Consider the following 19595-nt stretch of genomic DNA (forward strand, 5'->3'; position numbering starts at 1 on the left):
GACTCATGGCCCTTTGGAGAAGCACTTGTTGATGCAAAGGTCCCTCCCTGACATTCCAGTGGAAAATCAACCCTTTGCTGGCCTGGCAAAATTTACAGCGGGCTGGTCCTGGCAGCTGGCGGCAGCAGCTGGTGGTTAAAATCTTGGACAGATTTTTTTTTTCCCCCTCTGAAAAATATTTCAGTCACTCTAGTCTGAGGAGCAGCACTGGTAGAATTTAGAAGCCATTTATAGCCTCTTACAGTTGGCCCAGGAAGAGCTGCTTTGTAGGAATCCCTCCACTGACCCAGAAGTCAGCTTTGCCCCATTCTTAGCCATCGGGAACATAGCTGGGTCACTAGGAAGTGAGACAAAAAGGCCTTAGAGCTGCTGGTACAGTGTGAATTTCATAGTTTTTTTTTAGCAGTTTCATGTGGTTCAAGCTAATATGTGTATATATACACGTACAGTTATATTTTAAAATTATTATAATGATGTATGGTATATAAACCTTTATCTGTGCTTAGTAACTCTTGGTTTACGCACTATTCTAAACACCCTCAGCCCCTTGTCTTAGAGAAGCAGAGAACTGAAGGCCCAAAGTAGAGAAGAGGCAGGTGAGTGAGTAGAAGTGGTGGCTGATAGCCAGCGAGTGCGGGGTGAGACTCAGTTGGGGGGATCCTTGGGGACCGTGCATTCTAGTGCCTTTGCTTTCACAGACGGAGAAGTCACCTGACTGAAATCCCAAGGTGGGGCCTGTCCAGAGCCCCGCCCTCTCGACTTCATGGACAATTGTGGTTTTAGTGCCATAGCATACTTTGTCACTTACATCATAGTTACTCAAGATGCTGATTGTGTTTCGTTGAGAAAACATTTCATTGTGTTCAAGATTCTCTGTCCAGAAAATTCAGAGAAGGGGCGCCTGGGTAGCTCAGTGGGTTAAAGCCTCTGCCTTCAGCTCAGGTCATGATTTCAGGGTCCTGGGATCGAGCCCTGCGTTGGGCTCTCTGCTCAGCGGGGAGTCTGCTTCCCCTTCTCTCTCTGCCTGCCTCTCTGCCTGCTTGTGATCTGTCAAATAAATAAATAAAAAATCTTAAAAAAAAAAATAAGAAAGAAAATTCAGAGAAGTGTCCGATGTGCTTTCAGACATAATTCCTCCCAAAGAGTTAAAATAGAAAAGCCACCCTGTAGAATATGCAGGCCGTATCTGTTCCTCCCCAGACCCTCCCCTGGGACCGTCCTTGTCCTGGTAGTGCCTGATGAGTCAGGTGTGGCTGCGCTTCTGCCTCAGGACGGAATGAGCCAGACAAGTCTGGGTCCTCCCCATGGAAAATGTGAATACAAAAGTGGGCTTTCCTGCGATTATCCCATCTCTGACAACTTTCCCTGAGTTATGCACAAACTGAAGTTCTTCCCTGTCACTTAAAATTGTCCTTATGTATGTTTTCTTATTTATTTTGCTTATAAAACCAGGGCATGGTCAGCACCCAACTAGAAAACAGAGATAAATCCAGCAGGAGAAAACATTCACGGGGTGCCTGGCTGGCTCGGTCGGGGGAGCATATGACTCAATCTCAGCGTTGTGAGTTCGAGCCCCAGGTTGGGCGTAGAGATTATGTAAAAATAAAATCTTTTAGGAAGACACTCCTAAGTTCACTACGGAAGGAGAATTACTGTTCACACCTTGGCACACATCCTCCCTCACTGCTGGGTACTCGTTCACTCGGTTGCACACTTCCTGCATGTGTGTTTATACATACGTGTACGTATATATGTACACGCTCACAGACCTCGCACATGAATGTGGGTCATGCCCCTGATAGTTTTAAAACCTCTTTTTAGTTAACAATGGATACGTTTTCCTGTAGCTATATGGAGATCTACCTTAATCTTTTTAAATACCTGCTAATGAGCCCATTCTGCAGTTGTGCCTTCATGTGATCAGCTGTCCCCTACTGGGGAACATTTTGGTGGTTTCTAGTTTTTTTGTTTTGTTTTATTTTTTTGCTATGATGGTCCCAGTTATGATCAGCATCTTTGCTCATACCCTGAATCATCTCCTTAAAATAAATTCTTGGATGTACAACGACTGTGTTGAAGGAAACAAAGTCTTTTATGGCTCTCAGTGTGTGCTGCCAAAGCTCCTGGGTAATGTTTTTCCACTCAGGTTTTTTTCTGACTTTGGAAAGTTGCTAGTGTCTGCAGCTGAGGATTCCCCTCCGGGCTGGCTCCTTCCTTCTTTTCCCTTGTACCCGTTTCTCTCGGATTCTGTGGGCACGGTCCCAGGGCTCTGGGATCCTGTGCTGGGGGATTTGGAGTGGTGGATGGGAACAATGGAGGAGGAACGGAGCGTCACAGGGTCCACGGGGATGAATAATCAGGGGTGGCCGCGGGCATGGGCTGGTCTTCTCATACTTAAAACGGAACATACTTAAAACTCATACTTAAACGTAGGAAACTCAGCCTAACCCTCCCTGCCTCTCATTCATCTCAAGGCCAAGGGCAGCACTTTGTGGCGGATTTGGGCCTCGTTCCTTGGCTTAGGATCCAGTCCCTTGACCTGGCCGTGGGCTCTGGCTCTCGTCCACCTCACCCCTTCCTAGTCTCCTTCATCCACACCCCTGCAAGAGTGACCTTTTGCATTCATTGCTCCCAGATGCTGAACTCCTTCCTGGTTCAGGAATTTCAGATAGGTGGCTTCCCTGACCTTAGACACTCTCCGTTTCTCTTACTCTTCAACCTCTGGGACACATCCTAGAGTGGTGGTTAAAAACATGGTCCCTAGCATCAGGCTTGGGTTTGTAACCCGGTTCTGCCCCCTTACTAGCTGTGTAACCAAGGACAAGTTACTCAGCCTCTCTGTGTCTTGGTTTCCATATCCATCAAAAGAGATAGCGAGAGTACCCACCTCACAGGGCTGCTGTGAGGACCATAAGTGGTGACATCCATGAGCACTTAGATTAACAGTTCCTGGCGTGTAGTCATTATCACCAAGCTGGCTGTCTGGCCTCAGTTTACCACTCCACAAGGAAATATTCCCTACTCCCACCACTGGCCCAGACCTCCTGGTTTATGCTCTTAGCCATCGGTATGGTTCTTCTTAGTGTCTACTACAATTGTTACTAAATAAATAAGCATTTTTAAAAAGTGACTCTTTCCTGAGACTCTCAACTCCAATGGCTTGGCCCACCTCTTTCTTGTTCACGGCCTAAGAGCCTGTATGCATTCGCTCTCCGGTCAGGGAATAAAAGAGATCATCCTGCCACTTCCTGCCCAGGGCCAAGTTCATCAGAAAGACAAACTCATGGTCTCCCTGATGAGCTAGTAAGACGCACCTGATTATGGAAGGGGTTAATCAGCGGAGTGAGCTAAAGTGTGACCAGTGTATGACAGTGACCCGTGTCCTTCTGAACTTGCAAAGCCTGCTGCTCTTGGAGGCTGTCTGGTGTTCACCTTCTCAACAGATGAAGGGCCAGTGTTACTTTGAAGTTTCAGGACACCCGGCTGGCTCAGTCAGTGGAGTGTGTGACTCGATCCTGGAGCGAGTTTGAGTCCTACATTGGGTGTAGAGATTACTTAAAAATAGGATCTTAAAATTTTTTTTATATTTTTATTTATTTATTTGACAGAGAGAGAGCTCACAAGTAGCAGAGAGGCAGGCAGAGAGAAGGGGGGGAGGGGCGGGAAGCAGGCTCTCTGCAGAGCAGAGAGCCTGATATGGGGCTCAATCCCAGGACCCTGAGATCATGACCTGAGCCGAAGGCAGAGGCTTAACCCACTGAGCCACCCAGGCGCCCCTTAAATTTTTTTTTTTTTAAGTTTTTAGTGCATATAGATCAAAACTTTAAAAAATACAATTCCTAGAAAATGGAACAAGACTCGTGGCCAGGATTTCTCAGCCTGAGCATCACTGACGTTCTGGGCTAGGTAGTTCTTGGTGGTGGGGCTGGCCTGTGCCTTGTAGGATGTTTTGCAGTATCCTGACCTTTATTATTAGATTCAGCAGACGAAATTACTCTCTCAGGTCTCTCTGGAGGCTTCCAAACTTGCCCTGGGTTTCTTTGCTTTTAACAAAGCCCTCCTGGGCCAGCGCCACCTGTGGGCCGCACTTGGAGTAGCAGCAGACCCCTCACTTTCGGCCCTGCTCACGGTCCACATAAAATGTGCTATTCAAACACACTGAAAACTTTTGGGAACATTTCTGAGCCTTGGTTTTTCCCTCTCCTCTCCCCAGGTCACATGTAGCAGATGATGTCATCCAGCCAGCTGCCCTTGAGGACCTGGAAAACCCACTGTTAGCTGCCTCTTCACACCACGGTGATGCCCCCAGCCGGGTCTCCAGGGATGTGACGGCCCAGAGGTACATGGGGGCTGGGTCTGCATCTGGTGGTGGGACCCCGGGGCCCAGGCCCTGCGGCTGCCTCCCACCTCTCCCTCCCCTCCCCTGCATGCCCACCTCTACCTAGGTCTACATGCCCCCCTACATAGGGCTAGGGCCCCTTCCTTAGCAGCTCAGGAGGACCCTGCCCCAACCAGCATTTTAGAAATTTGTTCCCTTGTGATCTTCGAGGGCCCCTGTTTAAAATAGAAGTCCTCTGGGAGAAAGGACGTGCTATTTATACCTTGCCAAGGAATGACTTGGTTAGCTGCCTCTGACCTCCCAGGACACGAGCTGCGTTAGCTGCTTGTTTTGTCTTCTGGGGGTGCTGGGAGGAGAGAGGAGCAGGCGGCGCAAGGGGGAACGGGAGCAGGTCCTGGGCCTTTGCTTGGCGAACGGGTTTGGCTGGCGGTGTCTTCCCTCACCTGCCCTTCATGCCCCGGCAGCCCCACAGCCACAGCCGGCGCGGACGTCCACGTCCGCTGCTCTTAACCCCACTGGCACTTACTGTGTTTGACCCGGACTTGCTCAGAGTCAGCCCCAGGACGTGGCTCAGATGCTAATACACACGCACACACACGGCCATCTCTGTGCTAATACACACGCACACACACGCCATCTCTCTGTGCACACCCGCTCCTCCCCACCCCACTCCCCAAGTGTATGCATAAAGGATTATGTCATGGATACAGACACATTTTTTCCAGTTTTTTTTTTTTAAAGATTTTATTTATTTATTTGACAGAGAGAAATCACAAGTAGACGGAGAGGCAGGCAAAGAGAGAGAGAGGGAAGCAGGCTCTCTGCCGAGCAGAGAGCCCGATGCGGGACCCCATCCCAGGACCCTGAGATCATGACCTGAGCCGAAGGCAGCGGCTTAAACCACTGAGCCACCCAGGCGCCCCCATTTTTCCCAGTTTTACTGAGATTTAATTCACATAGGACATTGTATAAGTTTAAGGTGTTATACCCATTTTATTTTTATTTAAATTTAATTAATTAACATGTAGTGTATCATTAGTTTCAGAGGTAGAGGTCAGCGATTCATCAGTCTTATATAACACCCAGTGCTCCTTAAATCACGTGCCCTCCTTAATGTCCATCACCTGGTTACCCTACCCCTTCACCCCCTCCCCTCCAGCAACCCTCCGTTTGTTTCCTATGATTAAGAGTCTCTTACGGTTTGTCTCCCTTTCTGATGTTGTCTCCTTTTATTTTTCCCTTTCTTCCCCCGTGATCCTCTGTTTTGTTTCTTAGATTCCAAGTATCAGTGAGATCATATGATAATCGTCTTTCTCTGACTGACTTATTTCGCTTAGTGTATTAGCCTCTAGTTCTGTCCATGTCTTTGCAAATGGCAAGATTTTATTTTTTGATGCTGAGTAGTATTCTATTGTGTGAGTGTGTGTGTGTGTCTATCACATCTTCTTTATCTATTCTTCTGTTGATGGACATCTGTGCTCTTTCTATAATTTGGCTATTGTGGACATTGCTGCTATAAACATTCGGGTGCATGTGCCCCTTTGGATCACTACATTTGTATCTTTAGGGTAAATACCCAGTATTGCTATTGCTGGGTCGTAGGGTAGCTCTATTTTCAACTTTTTAAGGAACCTCCATACTGTTTTCCAGAGTGGCTGTATCAGCTTGCATTCCCACCAACAGTGGAGGAGCGTTCCCCTTTCTCCAAATCCTTGCAAACATCTGTCATTTCCTGACTTGTTAATTTTAGCCATTCTGGCTGGTGTGAGGTGGTATCTCACTGGTTTTGATTTGTATTTCCCCAATGCCGAGTGATGTGGAGCACTTTTTCATGTGTCTCTTGGCCATTTGGATGTCTTCTTTGCAGAAATGTCTGTTCATGCCCTCTGCCCATTTCTTGATTGGATTATTTGTTCTTTGGGGGTTGAGTTTGGTAAGTTCTTCATAGATTTTAGATATTACCTCTTTATTGAATAAGACATTTGCAAATATCTTCTCCCATTCTGTTGGTTGACTTGGTTTTATCGACTGTTTCCTTTGCTGTGCAAAAGCTTTTTATCCTGATGAAGTCCCAATAGTTCATTTTTGCCCTTGCTTCCCTTGCTTTTGGAGACATATCTGGCAAGAAGTTGCTGCAGCCAAGGTCACAGGTTGCTGCCTGTGTTCTCCTCTAGGATTTTGATGGACTCCTTTCTCACATTGAGGTCTTTCATCCATTTGAATCTATTTTTGTGTGTGGTGTAAGGAAATGGTCCAATTTCATTCTTCTACATGTGGCTGTCCAATTTTCCCAACACCATTTGTCGAAGAGACTTTTTTCTGTTGGACATTCTTTCCTGCTTTGTTGAAAATTAGTTGATTGTAGATTTGAGGGTCCATATCTGGGCTCTCTATTCTGTTCCATTGATCTCTGGGTCTTTTTGTGTGCCAGAACCATACTGTCTTGATGATGACAGCTTTGTAATAGAGCTTGAAATTGGGGAGTGTGACGCCACTAGCTTTGGTTTTCTTTTTCAACATTCCTTTGGCTATTTGGGGTCTTTTCTGTTTCCATACAAATGTGACATTGTATAAGTTTAAGGTGTTATACACAGACATTTTGATTTATGTTTGTATCACTAAAACAGCTCCCCGTTTGCAGTGTTCCACGGCACTAGGGAAACCATGGTGAACAGGTTGCTCCCATTTGACCCTGACCTGGGAAGCTGGTGGGGCACGCCCTCCCTTAGTGAAGCCTGTAAGGGGGCTGAGATCATTCCTCATCCTCCCATTTTACGGAGGGACCCAGAGAGGCGAGGGGGAAGCTTTCTGAGCATTGGATGCAGGAGGACTTGGCTGGGCAGCTCTGTGGCTCCAAGAAGAACTGAAGTGCCCTTGGGTCTTGGTCAGTGTTTCCCAAGTCCCTGCCCAGCGCTTAGGCTGTATTTTAAGTGATGTGTCCCAGACCCTCCAGTGAGGGCTAATCTTTGCACGCAAGGCAGCCTCCTTTGCTCCAGGTGCCTTACGGAGCACGTCACTTCGAGTGTCCCCGTTAAGTCCTCCAACAAACATCCCTAGGAGATGAGGGGTTCTGTCCTGGACCTCTTTGCCCTTTAACATCGGGGCCGACCGAGGCTCAGTCATACTGGTGTGTTCAAGGGCCCGGTGCTGGTGAGCGGCCCCACTGGGATCTGAGGCGGATTCAGCGTGTCTGCCAAGCCTGTGTTCTGAGCCTCCCTGGCTGCCAGCAGAGTCCGTTTCCTCCTTCCATGACGCCTGGGGTTCCACCTACATCCCTGGCCTCTTTCAAGTCCAAGGAAGGTGACGCATTGTAGAGAAGCTGTGTCACCTCACACCGTGACCGAGAGGGATCACAGGATGCAGGAAGGAACCCGGGGTTAAGTACAGATTTTCTCAATGCTGAGAACGTGCCCAGCTTTCTAGCTTCATCTCCCAGTGGACAGATTCAGGTAGAGTCCAGTGAGCGACTTTGGTGCCTGGCCAGCATTACTGAACATTTGTCCGGAGGTGCATTGTCTGGATTTTACTGGAAATTAATAGAAAAGGGGCCGTGCTGACGGGAGCAGGGATTGGGCTGGCTTTGGTCACCGGCCGCTTCCACAGAATACTCAATACTTATTCGTTGCTTCCGTCTTCGTGAATTTGCCTCTCACTGAGGTTTGTTTGTGACCCCGCGATCAGTGCTCACGGCTCTCTCCTGGCCTTCCGGGAGTGTGCACAGAGCAGCGAGGGACTCGGGGGTGCCTGGGGTGTGTGTGCCCAGTTGGGGTAGAGCAGGAGGCCCTGTCTTATTCCAGCTCTCGTGCCAGAAACAAGAGTCCTCTCCTGGTATATTTACTGCCACGTTTTTTATCATGTTGTGCTTTTCTTTTTTTTTTTTTTTTAAAGATTTTATTTATTCATTTGACAGAGAGAGATCACAAGTAGGCAGAGAGGCAGGCAGAGAGAGAGAGAGAGGAGGAAGCAGGCTCCCTGCCGAGCAGAGAGCCCGATGCGGGATTCGATCCCAGGACCCTGAGATCATGACCTGAGCCTAAGGCAGCGGCTTAACCCACTGAGCCACCCAGGCGCCCCTCATGTTGTGCTTTTCGTTCATGGTTTTGCTGCTTACCGTGGCCCCCAAGTGGAGTTGCTGAAATGCTGTGGAGTGTGTTTCGGTGCAGGAAGGCTGTGGTGTGCCTTCTGTAGGGGCTACTCCTGCTAGATAAACAGCCTGGGCATAAGGGGTGCCGACACTGTTGGCTGTGAACTCAATGATGTCTAGTAAATAAGGCGTTTTCACACAGAAATGCACGTAACACCGGGTTACGTGGTGACCCGTTGACAAAAGAGCTGTGACCAGAAACTTGCAGGAACCCAAGCCAGCATAGCCCCTGGGGACAGTGGTTCAGAACTAGCTAATTCAGTGTCCGTAACACCTTTCTAGAATGTGACCTCGTAGATAATAAGAATCAGCTGCACCTGACCTTGCCGATCAGTGGGAGTAACTACGAAGGGCATTCTGGGCGGGCAGGGACTGTTAGCAACGTCAGCCGAGGCCCTGCGGGGCCAGGCCACCCATCTGGGCCCTCTGGGGCTGCTGTGACAAAGCATCCCAGACCAGGGGCCTCGGAAACAGCGGAAATGTACTGCTCCCAGGTCTGGAGGCTGGACGGCCCAGGGGTCGGGTGAGGACCCTCTTCCACATTGCGGACTTCTTGCTGTGTCCTCATGTAGGGGAAGCGGTGGCTGAGCTCGGTGAGGTCTCTTTGAGAAGGGCGCTAATCCTGTCTGTGGGGGTGCTCTGGTCCTGGGCACCTCCCAAAGTCCCCACCTCCTAATTCCAGCACACTGGGGATTAGGGTTCCAAACTGTGATTTGAGGGGAACACTAGCACCCTAGCACCCTCCTCTGATGCCCCTCCTCATCCTGCTGAGAGTAGTGGCAGGAGAGGCGGAGCGTGAGGCAACGGGAGGAAGCAGGCAGAGCAGACACGTGACCGTCCCCCTAGAGGGCTGGCCCCCTCAGGAGCAGGGTTGGTACTTTAAATTTAGAAATTAAGAAAAATTTTTAAGTGGGGCTTCCCTGTCCATTCTTTGGTGCTATATCCTTCCTTCATAAGCTGTCTTCTGTCTTTCTTTCTTTTTTAAGATTTTATTTATTTATTTGAGAGAGAGAGAGAGAGAATGAGAGAGAGAGTGGGCATGAGAGGGGAGAAGTCAGAGGGAGAAGCAGACTCCCCGCCGAGCAGGGAGCCTGAGGTGGGACTCGATCCCGGGGCTCCAGGATCTTGACCTGTGCCAAAGGCAGGCTGTGTAACCAACGGAGCCACGCAGGCGCCCCAAGATGTCTTCTTTCTGAATAGGGAAAAAGAGAGATCGCATCCCCATCTCTGAGGCAGTTCTCCAATAAGGTAGAAGGAATTTGGGGGAACCCCATCTCCTCTAGGAAAACCACTGGAGGACATCCAAGAGTGCTCCTTGCTCAGGGAGGAGCCTGGGAACCTGCTTTTACGGGCTGAGCTTCCCGTTGTGCTGTGGGCCACCCCGGGCCCAGACCTTTGAGAACATTCTGCAGATGACTGTGTGTCCGTGGCCGCTTATGCTCCCATCTGTTAAGTACGTTCAAAAATGTTTTTAAAGCCACAGAATTGTTTAGATGAAACCTTGCAGCGGTACCACACTTAATAAACAGAGTAGCAGGGAAGTCTGCTTATGTCCCAGAACCTCCTGAGCTTTTCCTTTAGTCAGGAATCCCAGCCGAGGGTTCCTTTAGACCCTGGACCGCTCCCTTGGACACCGCGGGGCAGCCTGTCAACTGACTCAAGTCCGTGGAGGCCAGACTCCAGTGTGCACCAGAAGAAGCCAGTTACAGCACATGTGGCTGCCCCGGCCTTAAGGTGTCTGACTGGGGAGGCCTGGGGAGCAGCCCCGGACTCGGCATTCCTACAGCTTCCCCGGTGACGGTGCTGCTGGTCTGGGCTCCACACGTGGAGAACCATGGGGGAAAGTGGTCCTGTCCAGATGCTGGTCTCCTCCCGTGTCTGGCTTCCCAGGACTGGAGACCTCTGCCCCGGCTGGTGGCTGGGGTTTCTGATTTCTGTCATCGGCAGAAAGTGCCGGGAGCACAGGGGGTCCCTCCGGCCCAGAGTCAGAGCCTCCAGTTCAGAAAGTTCTGAAGTTGGAAGTACAGGGAATTCATCCTAACTTACAGCTTCTGTTTTCCTTCTTGCTCCCAAGTCGTTTCGTTTATTTTGGCGGCATCCGATGCACAAAAAGATTTTCAGCTGTGGGTTAGCCCGAGTGGGTTCTGCTGCCTCACAGAGTTAGCTGAATCTTTATGTAAGCAAGCTCCTTAGGAAGAACTGAATGACAGAGTGGAAGTATTACTGTTTTTGTTTTAATTTAGAAATGGAATCACCCAGGGGCACCAGGATGGCTCCCTCGGTTAAGCGTCGGACTCTTGACTTCGGCTCTGGTCACGATCTCAGGGTCATAAGATTGAGCCCTGCATCCGGCTCTGTGCTTAGCGTGGAGTCTGCAGAGATTTTCTCCCTTTCCTTCTGTCTCTCCCTCTCTCTTTCCCTCAAATAAATAAATAAACCTTTTTTTTTTTTTTTAAAGAAAAGGGATAACCCAAAATTCTTCTCTAAACAACAGACTCTCAAAAAATTAAAAGTAAATAACAGAATTCCTTTGTGCCATTTAAAAGAGATCTGTGAAAGGTACATGCCGACAAATCCAAACGACACGGCCCGTTCCCAGCGGGCGTAGGAAATCGGGGTGCATCTCTGCGCCTGCTCAGGGCCTTTGAGGTTCCAGACCAGCCGGCTCCTAGGAGATGGAGGCCCCCATCGGCCATGTTCAAATATTGACAATTTCATACTTCAGACGATCACGTGATGTTCTTGTTGTGGTTTTTCACGGGCCTCGAGCAGCTTCACTGTGTTGGGCTGAAGAAATCCCTGAATCTTGGATATCTGAGGCATTTCCTTGTGTCCTCTGCCTCCCCCTGTCTGCAGTCTCTGTCACCAGCACCTGGGCGGGCCTGGAAGGAATCAGGACCCAGGTGACTGGGTGACCGGTGACTGGTGGCAATTCCTGACCCGCCACAGAGGCCCTCACATAGGTCTGGGATGGTGCTTATGACCTTTCCTCTCTTAAGTAGACAGTTTTGCTTGGGTCGAGCTTAAAAGTAATTTTCCTTCTGTGAGCACAGGTTTGCTCTATGGAGGGAGAGAGGGTGAGAATATACTGGAAAGGAATGGCTACCCCTGTTCACGGTTAACTGTGCACAGCCAGCCCCCAGCTGGACGTGGGAAGGTCAGCAGTGTTTAAGGGGCTGTTCGCACTCTCTCGTGGGCTGGGTTTCACATGCTGGTTTATCTGCAGGGAGACCAGAAATAGCTCGAGGGGCCTGCCTTGGAGTGTCCAGCCAATTTGTAAGCTGGTCTGGGCACCTTGGATTTGGGCTTTGCTGCTCAGCAGCCACTGACTGTCAGAGGAGTGTGCTTGTGTCTCCCATCGCCCGGGCTCGCCTTATTGAAGCACATCCCTCTGCTGGCCAGCTGTCCAGTGCCCCGACCCACTGAGCTGAGCTCCCCGGGGCAGCAGCGTCCAAGTGCTTTCTTTCCTCTAGCTTGCATGTGACTTTCCATCTGAGCTGAGCCCTTGGCCTTAGCTCCCACCCGATGATGTGATCATGTGCACTTGGGGATCGGAGGAGGAAAAACCAAGCGCCTGTGAGGAAGGATGGTGGTGCTAATACCTTCCAGATGGTGATGTGAAACGGGAGATAAGATGCTGTCGCCCCTCTGGCCCGACAGGACGTGGTGTGTTGGGCCTGGATCGTAGGGGTGTTGTCACCCTCTGCGACAGCCCGGTCACTCTCGTGCCTGTCGTTGGACAGGGGCTTCATTTGGGAACTCTGGCCGATCTCTGAAATGCAGTTTGCTATCAGGTCTGTGGGGGATCTGCCGAGAAGGGCTCAAAATCCCAGAACAGGGACTCAACAGGCAACAGTAAGTGACGGCACCTCCCCAGGACCGGCGTTGCAGAGCTGGCGGGCCGAGTGCAAGCCCGGCTTTGGCACTGTCCATGTTTCTCAGGTTCTGTCCGGGGGGAACCTGCATCCGAGTGAGACCCGTTGTCTGCCAGCGAGGTGCTGACTCAGGGATGGTGAGTTCTGACCATTGGTAATGACTCCCTAAGGTTCTGTGTCCCAAGGGATTGTAAGGTCCCGTACAGCTAGACGTAGCAGGACAGGATGCCATGACAGTAGGTTCAGTCTGCCTCCTGGAAGCGTGGTGGTTTATGTGCCCTCTGGGAGTTAACGCTTCTCTTTGACACAAAAGGCTTAAATTAAATCAACATTTCTGTCATCTTCCAAAAATACCAACATGCTGTAAATTTTTTTTTAAAGATTTTATTTATTTATTTGACAGAGAGGTCACAAGGCAGAGAGGCAGGCAGAGAGAGAGGGGGAAGCAGGCTCCCTGCCAAGCAGAAAGCCCGATGCAGGGCTCCATCCCAGGACCCTGAGATCATGACCTGAGCCGAAGGCAGAGGCTTAACCCACGGAGCCACCCAGGCGCCCCAACACGCTGTGAATTTTGAATTCAGCTTCTTTGTTATTCCACTAGGACTTGGAAAACATTGGTTAACTCTTCAACCCGGAAAAGGGGTCTGAGAGTTTTATTAGAAAGACCTTCACCTGCCCTACCCCCAGCCCATTTTACAGGAGAAGAAATGAAGGCATGCGAACAGACGTGACACGAGAATAGACGTGTGAGGCCCTCAACTCCGGGCCCTGGCTGCTCTGCTGTTTCAGGGTCTGTCCAGGAGTCCTGCTAAGGGCTGGCAGGGGCACTGGGCATGGCCGAGGGCCCAGCTCCCTGAGAATGATGTCCCAGGACGAGCCCCGGCGGGTCAGGGATGCATGGGTGGAGGCGAGCTGGCACGGAGGGGCTGAACTGTCCCCACCTGCTTCTCATCTCTGCTCTAGCAGCGCAGCCCTCCGGCAGCCCAGGGGGTAGTACAGGCACCCCGGGGTTAACTCCTCCTTGGGGTCTAGAACAAGGACTGGCTTCATGGACATGCCACCCGGACAGTCACCCAGGGCCTGGTGCTTGGAAGGACCCTGTGCTTATTTCAGTGCTGTGCTCTCACCGTCCTGAAATTCCTGGTCCTAAAATTCTCAATTCCTCTGGAACCTGGGGCTCTGCATTTTCACTTTGCATTCATTAACATTCCACTTTGCTTGCGAATTAGGTTGCAGGTCCTGCCTCAGACTCAGATTCCAAGAAGATGGCCCAGTTGTCCCGGCTGTCTATCAGCTGTCAGTCGCCTGCCCTACCCGTGGGGGAGGTCGGGGCCGCAGGGAAGGAGCTGCCATGTGTTGAGCATTTCACATAGGCTGGGCTGTGTGCGGGGGGCTGGAGAAGCTGCAGTGGCCAAGACTTTTAGTAGGAGAGCAGGACACCCTAGCTGAAAACAGGGCACTCAGAGGTTGGGGCCCAGCCCAGCCTGGCCTTACAGGGTGGGCACGGTTACCCCCACCTGGGGTGGGCCTCCTTGTTTGGGTGACGCCCCAGGATGACTGTAGGGTCGGCTGGGAGGGGCCTGAGAGGGTAGACATGCAGGGGCAGTGTCTGCCGGAGCCCAGGCACAGAAGAAGCTGCCAGGAGCATCAGGGCATTGGCTTGGTGAGGTTAGAGCAGGGAGAGGGAGGGGACAAGCCTGGGAGTGGACAGGGCCAGGGATGGGGCCCAGGAGCCCATGTGGGAGGCCAGAGAGTTTTCTTGCCTGGATTCCTAAGGCTACTGAAAGTTTCAGGCAAAGCAAGGCCCTTATCTGAACTCGAGCGGGGTTATCCTGGTGTCTCTGGGGGTCGATGTGAGGGGACAGAGGAGGCAGGCAGAACAGGTCATGTGGGAGTCTGCTCAGAGGGGCGGTGGCCCTCACCAGCAGAGCCGGGGTGGGGGGGGGCAGGACAGAGAGGTTTCGGAAAGAGGAGGAGGTGATTCAGCAGGAAGGGGTGACAGGCAAGGACAGCCCCCACTTCTGCTGCTGATCTGAGTCACCGCGAGCTTCCCTGTCGGGCCTGACCTCCCTGGTCCCTGGGGCTGGGCCAGCAGCAGGCTGGAGGCCGGGAGGGGGCGGGGGGGGTGGGGGTCCGTTCATATCAGCACTTGAGTCCCTTGTTTGGTCTTTGGGGTCCTGAGAGGGCAGCGCAGGAAGGACGGGGCCCCGTGGTGGGACCAGCGGGAGGGAGAGTGGAAGGGGCAGGCGCCACAGCCTCTGGGCTGACGGGCTGCAGAGCTGAGGGGACACCCTGGACAGCACACACCCCCGTGTGCCCAGGGGGTGGCAAATCTGTCACCTGTGGGCACCCTCGTCAGTGGGGTGTGACTGTTGCTGGGCTTGCCCCTGTGGCTTCGGCTTTGCTCTGAGGCCACAGGTCCGAGCGCCACCCCTCCCCTCTGCCAGGGTTTTCAGACAGAATCTCTCCTTGCACTTGAGGTCGCAGAACCACATGGGATGTCCCCTCTCTTCGGTTTACGTCCCGTCAAATACAGTCTTCACGAGGCGTGCACGGAGGGCGCCCGGCCAGCGCGCCTTCCTTCGGAAACGGAGTTTGAGATGAGGAGTTTGAGTCGGCCCGTGGCCGGTTCACTGCTTGGGAATATGAGCGAATGGAAGCTTTGAAGTGTGGAAGTGGCTGAGGAGCTTAAACGCCCTCAATAGTTCGCATTCTTCTTTTTGAGTCATTTCTTTATAAAATAGAATCGTCCAGCCCCTGTCCCAGTTGTTACGGATCAGCATGTACAGGCGAGGCGTCCCTCCGCCTGGAGACCCCCTCGGGCCCTTGCCGAGTTCGGTCGACCCACGCTGGTCACCTGTGGCTCGGCCTCGCTCCGGGCTTAGCCCTGGTCCTGACTCTCTGGTCTGTTTTTCTCCTCATGTCTGCGGGCTTCAGGGAAGAAGGCAGGGTGAGCTCCAGCTCTGCCTCTGTTCCTGACCCCCGGCTTGGTCACAGACAGCTGGGACACCCCAGCTCTCCCCCTCCGTGTTTATTAGGTGCTCACTGTCGGGCGGGGGGAGCCGGGGGTTGGTCCTGGCCAGATGCTGGGATGCTGATTCCATGACCTTGCCGAAGTGACCTCCGTTCCCTAAGCCTCCGTGTCCTCTATAAAGCAGGCAGATGACAGTTGCCTCAAAGCGTTGTCGTGAGGGTTATTTGAGGTCATATATAGATAAAGTGCTCCGTGCTGGGCATGCAGGGCTGGGCACCCAACACCAGGCGCCCAGGACCATGCACAGAGCCCGAGCTCCCCGGTGGGGCTGAGCTCCTGCTGTGTTCACGCTGTTAATCGGTGAGGCCCAAGCCGAGGCGTGGAGGCTGAGGGGTCGCTGGCCTGGCCAGGCAAAGGGGCCCCAAGCCCAGAAGGCAGCGTGGGCAGCTAGTGTTGTGGGCACTGAGGGAGGCCCGCTTGGTGGGAGCAAGCCGGTGAGGGCCGGGACGGCGGAGCTCGGCGGGGTGTGAGGCTAAGCAGCAGCAGGGCTTTGGGGTGAGAGTTGTGAGTCCTTTGAGCACGGTGAGTGTGGGGGGCCCAGGGCCGCCGTCCTCCAGGCCTGGGAGCCGGCCACGCGGTGGAGTCGGAGGAGCTGGAAATTAGCAGAACATTATGGACACTGACACCCAAGTGTCCTGCATTTCTGGAGCTGGGGCTTCCTGCAGGTGCTTCCACCCAGAGGGAAGAACTGAGCCCTCTCCCAGAGGCTGGGAAGCCCCAGAGCCTGGCTTCAACCTTGGGCCTGCTTTCAGCTCTCGCTGCTGAGTCACCTAACACCAGCTGGGCCACCTTCGGCCCTGCCAGGTCCCCGGTGGGCAGCAGAGGACTGTTCCCACACGTTAGTCCGTGGACAGCATCGATAGCCTTGCTTTTTGCCAAAGGAGAAAACCAAACTTGTTTTGAGCTCTTTGCTTGAGAGCGTGTTTGCAGTTGGCTCTCCTTCCTACCCAAGTACCCTCACATCCGCCAGGAGGCCGGTCTGCACTCCAGGCATTTCCCGGATGTCCAGCAGGGGGCACTCACCCACTGAATGCGGGACCTCTCTCTTCTAAAGATCTCTGTGCAACCCCTGCCTTCCCTCCCGCCAAGGGGTCCCCCACCTGTCCCTGGAACAGGCTCCTTGGTTACCCGGCAGCCTCTTGGCGTTGGCTTTTCTTAGCCTTGGATTTTGGGGTGTATCCCAGGGAGTTTGCAAAGCTGTGCTGTAGTTCTCAATTCACAGAGTTCACTTCTCATTAAAAAAAGTATTAGGAATGATCATGCAAAGGTCTGCTCCCCAAAATGAAACAACAATTCAGAGGGTCCTGAGCAACCACACGGCCTCCATCAGAGACACTCCAGGTTCTGCTGGAACCTAACACAGGAGGCGTTCATGCCTGGCGGGGGCGGGCCAGGGCAGGGCAGGGTGGGGGCTGCTGCTGCCCTGGAGGGTGCCTCCCCTGCGTGTAGCCAAGGCCGCAGGGAACAGGGCAGGGATGGAGGGAAGCAGCATGCTGCGTCTTTAAATAGCCCCTTCCACGTGTCTGGGGTGGGTTTGGTGGGGTGGGGGGGCCTGATGAATGTGCCATTAAGGAGCCCTGTTCCGCTGGGAACAATTCTCCCGTTGTGTCCGTAGCACGTCCCCAGCTGCCACCCCTGCGGATCTCACTCCCTGAGCCTCCGAACTTGTGTCTTTGCCTCCTGCTCCAGCTGTGATGGAGTAGAAGCTTCTGCTCTCTCCCACCAGGGTCTGGCCAAGGACTTAAGCAGCTGTCGTAGAAAGCTTTCCTTCCACGCTTGCTGCCCCGGGAGAGGAGGGGCCCGGTGCTCTCTGCCCCCCAGGCCCTGGCCGGGGCTGCGTTGGAAACAGGGCCTGCAAGGTGTTGACGATTCGGATCTGTGATGCCACGAGTGGTCCTTTGGGCTGGAGCTGGTCTGAAGTTTGCTCCTGCAGGCAAGTGTCCACGGAATGGTGGGGATGCCCTGCAGGAGCAAACGGGTTATGAGGGCTCTTCAGAGGCAGAGCCAGTGGGATCTGTATAGACAGAGAAATTCATGGTGAGGACTTGGCTCAAGTGATGATGGGGACTGGCGGGTCTAAAGCCCACAGGAGCGGCCGGCGGGGGGTCGGGGGGCAGGGGCTGAAGCCGCTGCTCTGGTCTGAAGGCCGCCTGCTGGCAGACTTCCTCTTCCCTGGAGGGGTGGTCCCCACTTTTCCCCTCATTTATTCCTATCAAGATGGACTCGTGGATATCTGTTTTATACTTTAGGCCATAATATAATACTACTTCATTTTTTTTTACTTTTTGATTTTTGCCACCTCGTTTTAGCTTTGGCCATTGGGCTGCCGGGCTTTACTTTGAGAGGATCCAGAAGGCCCAAGGCCCGACAGACATAGAGTCAGATTTGCATTTTTTTAAAGGCGCTTTCTCCAGCTGCCTGGCAGGGCAGGGCTGGTGTCTAGACTGACCAGGGCCCCCCTCCCCACCCTGCCTCACCCCATGTCCTGAGGCTCCATGTCAGGCCCGTGGGCCAGGACAGGACTGGGTGTGGCTGTGGTTCCGCTGCCCAAGTCCGCCCTCCACCGCACCTGTGGGCCGGTGCCAAGTTCGCTCCCTCTCCGGTGGCTTTTAGCCACAGGGCGGTGGCCTAGATCTACAGATCCAAATAAAACATGTCTTTTCCCCTCTGGTGGGTCCCTGGAGGTTTTCAAATTAATTTCAAAAATGCACCCGTGAAAATTTCATTTTGCTGAAATGGAAGTTGTTGCTGCTTGAGTGTGGGCCAGAATCTGAGGTCCTTACTGGCCTCCCGGGTTGGAGGCACATCCTGCAACCGTCCCGTTTCCGGCTGGGCTTCTCCTGTGGGCGCTGGCATGCCTTCCATGTGTTTCCGGCACGCACAGGTGTGGCCCACACGCCCCCTCCCCGCACTCCCTCCTCCCCCGCCAGTGGTGGTTTGTCTTCACCTCTTTGGGCTTGGAGGGGAGTGGTGGGCCAGCGAGACCCGGGGCACATCTTATTACAGAATCGACAGATGTTCTGTTCTTGCGAGCGTGCTGGGTGACTTCCTGCCGCCTCCTTCTGCCTCTAACGGCAGCTATGGAAATGATGACACAACCCCACATTTCCAGTGCAAATGGCTTTTCTCCAGGAGTTTTCACACACCTCCCCCACCCATGCCCGCTGTTAATCATTAGGACACAAGCCTTTGGGAGAACAGATGTGACTCTGGGAGAAGCGAGCTTTGTGTGCAACCCTGCCTAAAGCACAGAACTTGTCCTGGGAGGGACTCTGTCGACTGCGGGGGGAACTTGTCCTGGGAGGGACGCTCTCGACTGCGGGGGGCCAGGCTTCCGGCCTTCTCTTTGCCTCCAGCCCTGCCTTTCTGCAGCATCCACGCTCAGCGGACCCCCCGGCCTACGAAGGTGGTCTTGAGAGCATCAGCTATCGATGCATTGAGCTGCAGGAAGCTGACTCCATACAGGCAGTCATGATAAAGAAATTTCTAGTGATGCAGGTCCAAAGCCCTCACTCATGCCAAGGCTGCCACAGCTGACCATGCGTTTTTGGACCCTCTGGAGGCTCGTGGCAAAGAGCCTGATGTGTTGGCCTATGGGCCAGGTGGGTGTGAACTTGAGCCAGTGTCCCTGTCCAGAGCTGATCTACCAGTTGGCCTGCTGGGGACTGCTGTTCCGAAGGAATGGGCTAACTTGGAGGTCTGACCAAGGGCTGCCTGGATAGACCTGGAAGAAATGAGACGGGAGAAGCAGCTTCCAGCAAGGAGGAAGTAGCTCCGTGCTGGGGCAGAAGGCCCAGGGTGCAACACCCCTGAGCAAGGCTGCCCCAAACCGCAGCCTGGGGTGGGGGCAGGCGGGTGGCCTTGGGTCACCATGGCTTCTGGTGAGATGTCTGCCGGCCCCGCCCGCGTCGGGCAGCCCTGCACTGCTCCCATCTCTCTCCCCAGGCGCGTCCCAGACTTGAGAGGCTTTCCTGGCTGGAGAGGCAGTCAGAGCCCCTGGCCCTGGCCCCACCCAGGCGGGTCCCCTCTCCTTCCAGGTTAGACACGTGACCTCCGTGAAAACTGCTGCACGTTCTTGCGCTCAGAGCCCGTGTGTCTGCCAGCTGCCGGCCCAGTGGTTAATTCTGTAGGTGGGATCAGGACCCTCCTCTCTGAAGGATGCTGATGCCATCAGCAAGGCACTGTTCTGAGCAGACTCACACC

General features: G+C 53.2%; 1 protein-coding gene across 6 annotated transcripts in view; it reads left to right on the forward strand.

The window, feature by feature from the left end:
* TACC2 (transforming acidic coiled-coil containing protein 2) overlaps positions 1-19595 on the forward strand; it is a 203079-nt gene that overhangs the window by 97836 nt on the left and 85648 nt on the right. For all 6 annotated transcript variants that reach the window (XM_032311894.1, XM_032311897.1, XM_032311895.1 and 3 more), the window contains exon 7: positions 4214-4339. In XM_032311894.1, coding sequence (XP_032167785.1) covers positions 4214-4339 — 126 coding nt within the window. The remainder of the gene's footprint in view (positions 1-4213; positions 4340-19595) is intronic.

Source organism: Mustela erminea, chromosome 14 (assembly GCF_009829155.1).
Source record: "Mustela erminea isolate mMusErm1 chromosome 14, mMusErm1.Pri, whole genome shotgun sequence".
NCBI classification, from domain to species: Eukaryota; Metazoa; Chordata; class Mammalia; order Carnivora; family Mustelidae; genus Mustela; species Mustela erminea.